Source organism: Zootoca vivipara, chromosome 6, assembly GCF_965207765.1.
Source record: "Zootoca vivipara chromosome 6, rZooViv2.hap1.1, whole genome shotgun sequence".
Lineage (NCBI taxonomy): Eukaryota > Metazoa > Chordata > Lepidosauria > Squamata > Lacertidae > Zootoca > Zootoca vivipara.
The window spans coordinates 96,548,857-96,561,148 of NC_142589.1; the positions used below are offsets into that span (position 1 = coordinate 96,548,857).

A 12,292-nucleotide genomic window follows, 5' to 3' on the forward strand; every position below is an offset into this window, starting at 1 on the left:
TGGTTATCTCCCGCTTGGACTACTGCAATGCGCTCTACCTTTGAAGGTGACCCGGAAACTACAACTAATCCAGAATGCGGCAGCTAGACTGGTGACTGGGAGCGGCCGCCGAGACCACATAACACCGGTCTTGAAAGACCTACATTGGCTCCCAGTACGTTTCCGAGCACAATTCAAAGTGTTGGTGCTGACCTTTAAAGCCCTAAATGGCCTCAGTCCAGTATACCTGAAGGAACATCTCCACCTCCATCATTCTGCCCGGACACTGAGGTCCAGCTCCGAGGGCCTTCTGGCGGTTCCCTCGTTGCGAGAAGCCAAGTTGCAGGGAACTAGGCAGAGGGCCTTCTCGGTGGTGGCGCCTGCCCTGTGGAACGCCCTCCCACCAGATGTCAAAGAGGAAAACAACTACCAGACTTTTAGAAGACACCTGAAGGCAGCCCTGTTCAGGGAGGCTTTTAATGTTTAATAGATTACTGTGTTTTATTTTTCTGTTGGAAGCCGCCCAGAGTGGCTGGGGAGACCCAGCCAGATGGGCGGGGTATAAATAATAATTAATAATAATAATAATAATAATAATAATAATAATAATAATAATAAAGGAAAGATGTTTAGGAGTTGCTGGGAGCCGCTCTTGCCCCTCCCTGTCTATGGTGAAGAGGAAGCTGGCAAGAGGAAGCCGGAGGTGGAGGAGGGGAGACCATAGAGAGGGGCGCTCAGGTGTCGCTCTAGGCTTCCCTCTCGACGGTTCTCGCCGCGTCCTCCTTCAGGCTTCGGGTGGGCGGGGCTCGGGGCGGGTCACGTGCGGTGGGCGGGGCCTGGGCCCCAAGGGGCGGGAGCGCCGCTGGCTCGCTGGCTCAGTCGCCTCAAGTTGGCCGGGCAGGAGGGAGGCAGGCGGGGAAGGGAGCCATGGAGAAGCCGCGGAGGCTCGTGGTGGTGACGGGTAAGGGCGGCGGGCGGCGCCCTCGAACGAGAGGAGAGGGCCGGTTGTTTTTTTAATTGGGGCGGGGGGACAGAATTCCTGAGGGTGGGGGGAAGCATTTAACTGCCGAACTTCGTTCACTCTCGAAATGTGCCCCCCCACCTCCCGCGACCCCCTCAACTGGTTCCCCTGTACTTTGGTTCCCCCTCCCTCCACCTTTGAAATAAACGAAAGTTGTAACTTGTCACTAACTTGCAATTTGTTTCTCTTCCTCCCATCTACTCTTTTTTTTTAAAAAAAATCCACTCTTCCCTTGTTTAATTAATGCTCAATAATTGGCCCCTCCCTCTTTAGATCCTTCCTCTCTTTTTCCTGTTTTTTTTTTAAATTTGGCTCTTCTAAAAATTCATAACAAATAAATAAATAAATGGTATGATTTCCCGTTATGTGATTGAAAAAGCAACAGTGTAATTAATGCTAATTAATTGACCCATCCCTCTTTAGAGCCTTCCTCTCTTTCCTGTTTTTTTTAACTTAACTTTTCAAAATTAAGGATAAAGAAAGAAATAGTGTGATTTCCTGTTATGTGATTGGAGAAGCAACTAATTAATGCTAATTAATTGGCCCCTCCCTCTTTAGATCCTTCCTCTCTTTCCTGTTTTTTTTAACTCAACTCTTCTCAAAATTAATAATAAATAAATGGTGTGATTTCCCGTTATGTGATTTCAGAAGCAACAGTCAGCCCCACCCAACAGAGCTCTCTAGGATTAAACTCTTCCTTTTTTCCCCATCCCCCTTTCTTTCAGCTGCTTCTCCAGCCCTTTTAACTCCCCTCCCCTGAATCATCTCCCTGAAATAATCTCTCTTTCCCTCTTACTCATTTTCTTTTGACCCTTCCCCTGAATGCCTTCTCTCCTTCCAGCCTTTCCAAAGCTCCTCCTCCTTAATCACCCCCCAATAACTATATATTTATCGCCTCATTCAAATTGCTACCTGCTGAAATTTTAAACGATATCTTATGGGAAAGTGAAGGGTGGTTTTTCTTGAGGGGGGGGGGCAGGAGGAGAAGGTTCCTAGTTGTGCTTTTGTGAAAGTAATCCCTGGGTAATTTAGAGCGATTGTGTGAGAATTATGTTGTATGTGTGGTTAAGAAAAGCTCTTTTCATTGTGTGTTATTGAGGGGGGTGTCCTTTTGGCTAACAATAAATTATTATTTTTATTAACAGTAAAGGTGCAGTGTTACTGACACCATTTTAAGGTGGCATATAAACAGTCAGGTTTTTTTGTTTGTGTGTTGGAAGAAAATCAGATTAAAGTTTTGATGCTCTGTGTTTCAAGGCTAGCTTAACTTGCCCTGGGAAAGTCCTGTGGAAATTGTCTGTTGTTGTGTCTCTTGTCTGAGATGTGAGGGGGAGGCTGGCTTCTTCGACAACTCCCCCCCCCCCTGCTTTCTGGGGGCCTCCTCCTTTTTCCCTGCAGAAAGTCTGGCTGCAGCTGGAAACCTCGGAATCAAAGACAAACTGCAACAAGTGGTTGGATGCATAGCCCCCTCTTAATTCCCCAGTTTCTCCCCACCCCCCAAAAACAGCTCTGAAATCACGCCTAGGGGAAGACGAGTTGGGGGTGGGGAAGCCAGTGGAGTTGACTTGCAAGAAAGGAGTCAAGAAATGTTGCTCCTGGGAGTTTTCCTGCAGTGGGTTATTCGAAACAGCCGAGTTGTGTCTGAGAGAGAGGAGGGGCCGGAGAAAGCTGGGGGGAATGAGAGGCCTTTCTGGGGCACAAAAGGGGGTGGGATTTGGGGTGTGTGCAGAGAGGAGAGACGTGGGAATAGCCTTTGGATTGGGGGATGGCGCTCAGAGGAGTGACGCTCCCTCCACCCACCTGCGCTTCCCCATCATGGGAGTCAGAGCAGCACCCTCTGGACCAGCTGGAATGGAACCTGAGACGCAGCGAAAGAGGTGCTGGTCTTGGGAGAGAGATCTCTGGCCGAGCGTGGGAAGCTGTTCTTGCACACCTGTGAGCACGACCGCCTTGCGTACGTGTTGAAAGTCAAATGGGATTTATTTATTTTTTGCAGAGGAGACCTTCCTTTTCTTGCCGCAAGAGGAGAGCACTGAGTGCCACAGGCGTCATGTCCACAAGTGCTCTCTCTCTCTCTCTCTCTCTCTCTCTCTCTCTCTCTCTCTCTCTCTCTCTCTCTCTCTCTCTCTCTCTCTCTGTGTGTCAAGATAATCTGGCATTTGGGAGCAGCTGGCTTCCTGCTAATTAGCCAAGGAGGCCTCTGGTGAGCCCAAGCACCCAGAAGGACTCTGAAACACTCTATTGAATTCTTATCTGATGGCAGGCCTCTCTCCTTGGTTGTGGAAGGAAGAATGGAACACAAAAGGAGCCCTCTGTCTGGGGTGGGGAGTGGGGAGAGGGAGGGGGGCGGCTGTCTTCCCTGCGCGCACACACACACACTGCAGCTATGTAGCAGTCCGGCACCTGTAGGATTACCAGGCGGAAATGGTGCTCTCGGAGTTATTATTTACAGACTTTCTTATTTTTTTAACAAAAAAGGGAGAGGAAAGGTTGACAATGCTTTTCTTAGAACAAATAGATCCGTTTTTTAGGTTTCCTGTTCGTCTGCGGGCGAGGGAGGGTGACCTTTGGGTGACCGGACTTGGGAAGCTTGGTTAAAGTTGGCTGTCTTTCTCCCTTGTTCTGGGTCAAAAATGGTGATGAGGGAGGTGTTTAGGCGGGCAGGCAGATCAGAGCCGTGTAACTTCCTGCAGGTCCCTTTTTATGAGTCTGGAGCTGCATAGGAACTGCCAGTATGAATTGCCTTCCTTCTGTCATAAAAGATTCTGAAGAAGCGTGCATGCACATGAAAGCTTATACCCAGAACAAACTTAGTTGGTCTCTAAGGTGCTACTGGACAGTTTTTTAACTTTTTTATTTATTTCGACTGTGTCAGACCAACACGGCTACCTACCTGAATCTAGGGTTTTTTATTTATTTGGGAGATCTCATTCCAATAAACTGGCACTCACCTTAATAGCTAGCATCCCTTTGCCCTAAGGGTGCCCAGACCCCGATTTTATTCTGTAAATAGGTACACTGGTGTCCGCTAAACGCAATATATTTTGTGGGGGGGATAGGTAAGTTCTGGCACTTATGGGCACCCACAAAGGAGGCATACATGTCAACAGAAGCTTACTGCCCTATCTGTGCGGTTTTACCAGCCTTGCAAATAGCAGCTCGCCTATGGTGAGTAGGAACAGGCCTCCAGACCACCAGGTACCAATACTTTGTGTGTGTAATAAAAATTATTGTCATGTCAGCAAGCTCCTCCAGTACAGTAAGGAAAAATCTGACCTCTCACAGGCCCTGAGCGACCTAACCTTTAGCTGGGGTGCAGAATCCAAGACGTTCTCATTTAGTTACTACAATTATGGGTTGCTAGTTAACAAAAGTTACTCATTACTGAGCCAAAGGAGCGTTCTTAGCGGAATGCTGTTGTAACCTTTGTGTCTTGGGCTGATTCTTACGTAAGTCAGCTTTGTCAAAGGAAATGTTTACTAAGTAAAAAAATCTGGTCGGGAGGAAAGAGCGTTGGACTTCAGACCCAATTGACTTGAGTTCAGATTCCCCAGGAAGGGGGGGGGGGTAAGAAGTTCGCTAAGAAAGCCAGTCTCTGTCTTCCTGTCCTACCTTATCGGGTTGTTGTGAAGCCAAAGTGCAGGTGTGGGTTTGCATTCTTGTGTGTGGATTTGATTGGCAACAGGTACAGTCATGCCTGGGCTGGCATAGCTTGTCAAAGCAATTGCCAACTTCAAGGTTGGATGACTGCGGTTCACTGTCTGTGAGGCTTCCGTTTAATCCAGAATCTGCAGTTAGTGCAGAATGCTGCAGCATAGTTGCTGACAGGCCCCTGACATCTCACATCTGGGCAGGTAGAAACCTGGTTTTCCACCAAGTCAAACAGCGCCCTCAAGTGGCGTTATACCCTCCTCCACCCCCTCCCTTCCTGTGAAATCTAAGCCACACCCACAAACCAAATGACATCATCAACCAAGCAACTGAAACCACCAAGGTGGCCATTATCAGACCCCTAGGCCCCTGCCAGTCTGCTAGGCCCGGGGGGGGGGAGAGGGTGAGTGCCCGGATCGCAGGTCGCAGCACGACCTTTGTTTTATGTAGGCCCTTGCCAGGCCCCCACTAGGCCCGGGGGGGGGGGAGAATAACCCACAGCAACGCACTTGGGGGCACGGGCAAGGGGTTTCTACTTTACAATTTAGCACCACTACCCCCCCCCAAATCCCCCACCAAATAACCACAAGACAAAAATAAATACCATCCTTCAAAACGTCATGAGAGGGGGGCAAACAGAATAGATCATGGATCAGGACACGTGGGGGCAGTCACAGGGATTAGCCACAACAATGTGCCACACCCACAAACCCCGCCTCCGCCACGAGATCCTGTAAAACAGGGGGACTCTTGAGGCTCAGGGGGATCTGAAGGGGGTCTATTACCCTCCATTTGACAGACTAACGCACAGCAACCCACAAACCCCGCCTCCGCCACGAGATCTACCACTCACCTACATCCATCCGGCAGAGGTGTTGAAGACCAAACCAACTGAAAACAGGTAGGTAGACGTGTTGGTCTGACGTAGTCGAAACAAAATAAAAAAAATCCTTCCAGCTACTGGAAGGAATATATTTATTTTGTTTCAACTGAAAACAGGCCTTTTCCAGCAACAAGGCCCAACATTGCCAAGTGGAGGTAGGGGCCTGCCGGGGGTGGGGGGCCGAATAGGGAGCAGGGATACGTAATGGGTCAGAACAGGGTGGGGGGAGACACAGGGATCTCGCCTTGACTCAGGGAGACTCTGAGGTTCAGGGGGATCTGAAGGGGGGCTATTACCCTCCATTTCACATCTACTACGACTGAATGCAACCCTCTGCGTCTTTTTTAAAAAAACAACAACCATGCACTTTCTCTCCCCCGTTTAAGTCCTCAGATATTTGCAGTGCCCAATTCCCCCCCCCTCGATTTACAATCCCCTACCTTCCCCTTGCCACTTCCTGGGTTTTTTATGGAAATGAACAACTCGGGTGCTTCAGAACGCGCCTTCTGTTGCCAGGCCCTTGCAGGGCCAGAAAGAGGCCCGAGCCAGGAAGATAATGTGTCCCTGTTTTTAACCCTTTTGTTACTTTTTTCATTTTACTGATTGTGAATATGCTGCCCGAGGCCCCCTTTGGATTCGGAGGCCTGCGCTAAGTGGCTCATATGACCCCCCCTTCTGTCTGGGCCTGTCTGTTGCTACGGGGCTGTGGGGCTTCGCTATTTGACCCCCCCTCCCCGGGTTGGGATTCTTTAAGTAGTTCTCTGAGTCCCAGGGCACATCATCACCCCCGATCCTTAATCTAAACATATAGAAATGTTCACGATGCGTGCGCAGGGGCCAATGTATGGAGATACAGGGGGGAGGGGACAACAGAGGGCTCAGACAAAAGTAAATACTGGGAAATGGAACCCAGAAACTGACAGCTCCTTCTCCAAGGCTGGGGGCCAATGTAGGAAGATACCGGGGGTAGGGCCCAACACTCCCCAGGAACAACAGAGGGTTCAGACAAAAGTGCATGCTGGGAAATAGAACCCAGAAGCTGATAGTTCCTTCTCCAAGGGTGGGCGCCAAGGTATGGAGATACAGGGGGGAGGGCCCAACACTCCCCAGGGACAACAGAGGGAAGGGTATCCTACCGAAACACAGGGATGAGCCGGGGTGGAGGGAGGAGGGGCAGGATACGTCATGGATCGGGACAGGGTGGGGGATCACAGGAAAGAACCACAGCAACGCGTGGCCGGGTCAGCTAGTTTTAAATAAAAGGACACATTCTACTCATGTAAAAACATGCTGATTCCTGGACTGTCCGCGGGCCGGATTGAGAGGGCGATTGGGCTGGATCTGGGCCCTGGGCCTTAGTTTGGGGACCCTGGATCTAATGCAATACAAAAATGTGATAATAAAACAAAACTTTAAAATAAGCAACTTACATCAAGAAAATAACATTCAGCAATCATTAGAATAGTATAGAATCATAATATCAGCATATAAAAATTAAATTCACTCTTACAAATACAATAAATAATTTCTAAACTACAATCAATAAAACAACGGCAAGCCACAGTGCATAAAATAATACCATACAAATTGAGAAGCAGAGACTGGAGGGTGGGGCAAGGCAGTTGGAAGAAGTCCTTGCCTGATGAAGTCTCTCCCGTCTTGTAAGAAGTGAATCCAGAGAATCATAAGAGTTGAGTTGGAAAGGGACCCTGAGGATCATCTAGTCCAACCCCCTGCAATGCAGGAATAGGCAGCTGTCCCTTACGGGGACTGAACCTGCAACCTCGGCATCATCAGCACCAGGCTCTAAGCAACTTAAAACAGTTTTTGTTTTGGCAAAGACACTCCAGAGCATGTAGAAGTTGAGTTCTCTCTCTCTCTTTGTGGTTTTAGTCATCTTTTGGAAGCTTTGAAATGCATGTTTCTAACTTCTTTCAAATCAAGAATTTGAACGTTTCATTTTACATTTTTGTTCTGCTCTGTTAGAGCTTTGCTGTGTTTTAACCATCAGGCGGCATATAGATTTTGCAAAATAAAAGAATAGATGTGGACTCTTATCACTTTCAGGACAAAGGTGCTTCTGCTGCTACAAATAACAGAGTTTGTGTCCCCATCACCTCCATGAGGGAGAGGAGAATTTAAATCTCCCTGAATCAGTTTTGAGGGAGTCTATTTTGTTTTGGGGGGCCCTTTAGAGGTGGCAGGAAATGTATTCCCAAATAAGGGCGGAAAGTGGTGTGTCCCAGGAGAATATCATGGTCAACAGTATCAAAAACAATCCAGTGGATCTTACTTCAGAGTAGACCTGCATAGGATGGCGAATTTTAGCATGGTCTTGTGGTTAGGGTGTCACACTAGGACCCAGGAGACCAGGGTTCAAATACCCCCATCATTCATAAAACTCACTGGGTCACCTTGGACCAGTCACTATCTTCTCTCTCGGTCTAGTCCCACCTGCAAGGATTGTTTTGAGGATGAAATGGGAAGAGCTGTGCTCACTGCCTTGGGGGAGAGAATCTGGCTCTGCCTATGTTGTTGGACTCCAGCTCCCAGCAGCCATCACGGCTTGGCGGTCAGGATGGTGGGAGTTGGAGTCATAAAAGATGAGGAGCCCCCAAATCCAGGCTGTCAGCTGTGCTGAGATGTCGCCAGTATGGTCTCCGACATGGGAAAGACCCAGGTTCAAATCCCACTCAGCTATGAGGTCACCAGGTACCGTTGGCCCAGTCCCACTGGCTCAGTGTTGTTCTGAGAATGGCAATGGGACAGGATGGTGGGAGCGGGGAGTCAGCCTCGCTTGGGGACGCTCAGACCCACCAGCAAGCCCAGAGCCACGTCAGTGAAACCTCTGCTTGTGTCGTTCCAGGGTTTGGCCCGTTCGGGGAGCATTCGGTCAATGCCAGCTGGATCGCGGTTCAGGTAAATGGCGTGAATTCTCGAATTCTTTGTGCCGTGTGAAAGGGGGGGTCACCTCCAGTCTTAACCTTTGTCTCCATGAAATGTCTTTTGCTCCGCTTGGGCCCTCCGGAGCAACTTAGACTTCAACTTCCGGCCAGGGCAGCTCAGCGCTGTGTGAAGAAATCCGTTGACTGTCCTGAATCTTCAGAGGAAGCCAAGGGCTGGAAGATTCAGGGACAGGTGGAAGAAAGCCCTTCTTCGCACAGCTCAGGGTTTAAACTGTGAAACTCCCTCCCGCAGGAGGGAGAGGTGGCCCCCAATCAAGGTGGCTTTAAAAGAGGATTAGACCAATTCATGGGGGCGATGCGTGCCTGTGCTCTGCCCACAGTCAGAGGCAGAAAGGCTTCTAATATTTGATGAATTACTGTATTTTAACATTTTGCTGGAAGCCGCCCAGAGTGACTGGGGAAACCCAGCCAGAGAGGTGGGGTATAAATAATATAATTTATTTATTTATTTATTTATTTATTTATATTGTTATTATTCTGAATCCCAGTTGCTGGAAGCTGCTCCTGGGCTCAGATCCTGTTCACAGGTTCTCCCTTGCGGTATCTGCTTGGCCACTCTGAGAAGAGGTTGCTGGACTAGATGGCCTAATCTAGGGTTGCCATATTTCAAAAAGTAAAAACCAGGACACACCGAAAGTTGAACATTTTTCAGGAAGACCCCAAAATTGTTGAGCTTTGTGATTTTCTGATACACTCGCCTAAGATCCAGGACAAAGTGATGCCTTCTGGAAATTCCCCTCGGGTTTGTCATAATTAGTTGTCAAGGATTGTTAAGGGCTTATAATTTGGGCTGCCGCAGCTAATTTAAAGGAATCTTAGCCAATTCGTCCTTTTTGTTACCTGTTGATTAAATCTTCCTATGAGAAAAGAGCATATTTCCTTTGTCTGGGGAATGTACACGGTTTATAGCAAATTTGGCTTGCCTGCCAGCATTTAGTGAAAAGAGGTAGACTGCTGCCACATAGGGAGGTTCCATTTAGCTATCCTGATGAACAGAGACCGATTCATGGATGAGAGGAGGCCTGATCCCCTGAATCCAAGCTTTGGAGCCCTTGCCACATCTTGTGGAAGCTCGCTGGATGACCTTGGGCCAGACACTGCCTCTCAGCGTAGCCCACCTCACAAGGTCGCTGTGGGGATTGATCGAGGAGGGGGAAACTTTGTACGCCACCTTGAGCCCCTTTGAGGAATGGTGGGATTTCGTAGAATCACAGAATGGGAGAGTGGAAAGGGGCTCCTGAGGGTCATCCAGTCCAACCCCCTTCAGGAATCTTGGCCGAAGCCTCCATGACAGGTGGCCATCCAAACTCTGCCTTCAAACCTCCAAGGAAGGAGAATCTGCTGCTTTCCATCCCGCGGTCAAACAGCTCTTGCTGTCGGAAAGTTTGGAATCTCCTTTCTTGTAACGTGAATCCGTTGGGAGAAGGGACTTTGCCTTTTGTCATCGTTGAGTTTTGTCTTGTTGGTTTTGGCCCAGCCTTCCAGCCTGGGGAGACGGCTGTGCACAACTGTTTCCTTCCCAAGTTGTAGGGGCTGCAGATCTGGCAAAGGACCCCACCCCCACTTGCCGTTCGGCCACCATTCAGACTTGAGTTGGGGGGTGAAGCACCCGCTTTGCTGCAAAGGGTCCGGAGTTCTATCCCTGGACTGGGACAGACCCCTTCCTGAACCCCCTGCTTAGCCCAGGCCTTTTTCCAGAACCCAAGGACTAGAATCTTACAGTGGTCCCTTGGTTCTCAAACTTAATCCATTCTGGAAGTCCATTCCAAAACCAAAGCGTTCCAAAACCAAGGTGCGCTTTCCCATAGAAAGTCATGCAAAATGAATTAATCTGTTCCAGACTTTTAAAAACAACCCCTAAAACAAGAATTTAAGTCACTCACTCACTCACTCAATCAATCAATCAATCAGTAGCTGAACTGGGTTCCACACAGTCACAAAAAACAAAACAAAAAGAGCCTCAAAAACAAAAATGCAAAATAAATAGCAAAAACAGCCAGACCTCAGCATAACACCCAAAATGGAAGCGTGGCACTCAAAAGTTTGCAAACTGGAACACTTCCTTCCGGGTTTTCAGTGTTTGGGTTCCAAGTTGTTTGAGTACCAAGGCATTTGATTGAGAACCAAGGGACCACTGTACTTTCTAGTCAGGACTGAGTGATACAGAACAATCCACAAGCGGCTTCCTCCAGCTTCTCTCTCGAGGGGCTTTGAGCAGGAGATGCTGCTGGGGATGGAAGCTGGGGCCTTGTGTGTGCAGGGCTGGGGCTCTCCCACCCAGGAGGAAACAAGATCCTAGTCCTCATGGAGCTCAGGAAGCTGTCTGCACCGAGTCAGACCCCTGGGCCACGTAGCAACTGTGAGATTCCAAGTGAGGCGAATTGCGAAATTGCGACTGAAAGCCTGGCTCCGAATTTACGGCACAGCCGATCTGCTGAATGGGAAGTTGCCCCCCCCCCAGCCTCTCCATCCTGATTGCAGGGTCCCCTCCCCTTCTAAGTCAGGAGCTCTGGGAATATTCCTTTTTCCGAATGCTTTCAAATTAAACTCTGAGCCCGTAATCAATTGCAGCCAACTAATGGACAGCCAGCCAGATGTCTGGGCCATGGCTGTGTGTTCGCATCTCTCTCTCTGTCTCTCCTCTCCCCCCCTCCTATTCTTCCCCCTCCCCTCCTTCAAAACCAGCTTGTTGTATTTGGCAAGGCCCTGGGCTGCAGGTGAGACGGATCCTGGCTCCTGACCTCCGGTGCAGAATGCCTGGGAAAAGGTTTTTTGACACCTGCACTGTGCTGGTGAGCTAGATATCCAACAATAAGGGGTGGGTGGCCCGAGGGGGGCACACTTGGCCAACCAAGAAAAGAACAAATGGTGTGGGGGGGGGCGATCTTAACCAAGCCTTTGCCAAAGGATCTAGGAGTCTTGGTAGACCACAAACTTGACATGAGTCAGCCGTGTGATGCAGCAGCTAAAAAAGCCAATGCAATTCTGGGCTGCATCAATAGGAGTATAGCATCTAGATCAAGGGAAGTAATAGTACCACTGTATTCTGCTCTGGTCAGACCTCACCTGGAGTACTGTGTCCAGTTCTGGGCACCACAGTTCAAGAAGGATACTGACAAGCTGGAATGTGTCCAGAAGAGGGCAACCAAAATGGCCAAAGGCCTGGAAACGATGCCTTATGAGGAACGGCTTAGGGAGCTGGGTATGTTTAGCCTGGAGAAGAGAAGGTTAAGGGGTGATATGATAGCCATGTTCAAATATATAAAAAGATGTCATATAGAGGAGGGAGAAAGATTGTTTTCTGCTGCTCCAGAGAAGCGGACACGAAGCAATGGATTCAAACTAAAAGAAAGAAGATTCCACCTAAACATTAGGAAGAACTTCCTGACAGTAAGAGCTGTTTGGCAGTGGAATTTGCTGCCAAGGAGTGTGGTGGAGTTTCCTTCTTTGGAGGTCTTTAAGCAGAGGCTTGACAGGCATATGTCAAGAATGCTTTGATGGTGTTTCCTGCTTGGCAGGGGGTTGGACTGGATGACCCTTGTGGTCTCTTCCAACTCTATGATTCTATGATTCATACTGGACACGCGTCCTAGAATTATTCTTTAATGGAATACATCTTGACTTTAGTTTAGAAACATAGAATTGGAGAGTTGGAAGGGTCCCAAGGGCCATGTAGTTCACCCCCCCCCCGCCTTGCAGGAATCCACCTTTTGCCCAATGTGCGGCTTCCACCAAAAGATTAAAAATACAATAAAACATCACACATTAAAAACTTTCCCATACAGGGCTGCC

At 48.8% G+C, this 12,292-nt stretch overlaps 1 protein-coding gene across 2 annotated transcripts in view; it reads left to right on the forward strand.

Annotated features, from left to right (window-relative positions):
- The first annotated feature begins 807 nt into the window (after positions 1-807).
- Positions 808-12,292, forward strand: part of PGPEP1 (pyroglutamyl-peptidase I) — a 29,112-nt gene continuing 17,627 nt past the window's right edge. Inside the window, exons 1-2 of one of the 2 annotated variants that reach the window (XM_035119864.3) lie at positions 808-940; positions 8,401-8,453. In XM_035119864.3, the coding sequence (XP_034975755.1) occupies positions 907-940; positions 8,401-8,453 (87 nt within the window). In that variant the 5' untranslated portion in view covers positions 808-906. Of the gene's footprint in view, positions 941-2,735; positions 2,955-8,400; positions 8,454-12,292 lie in introns of those variants that run through there. The other variant, XM_035119863.3, reaches the window with a different exon arrangement.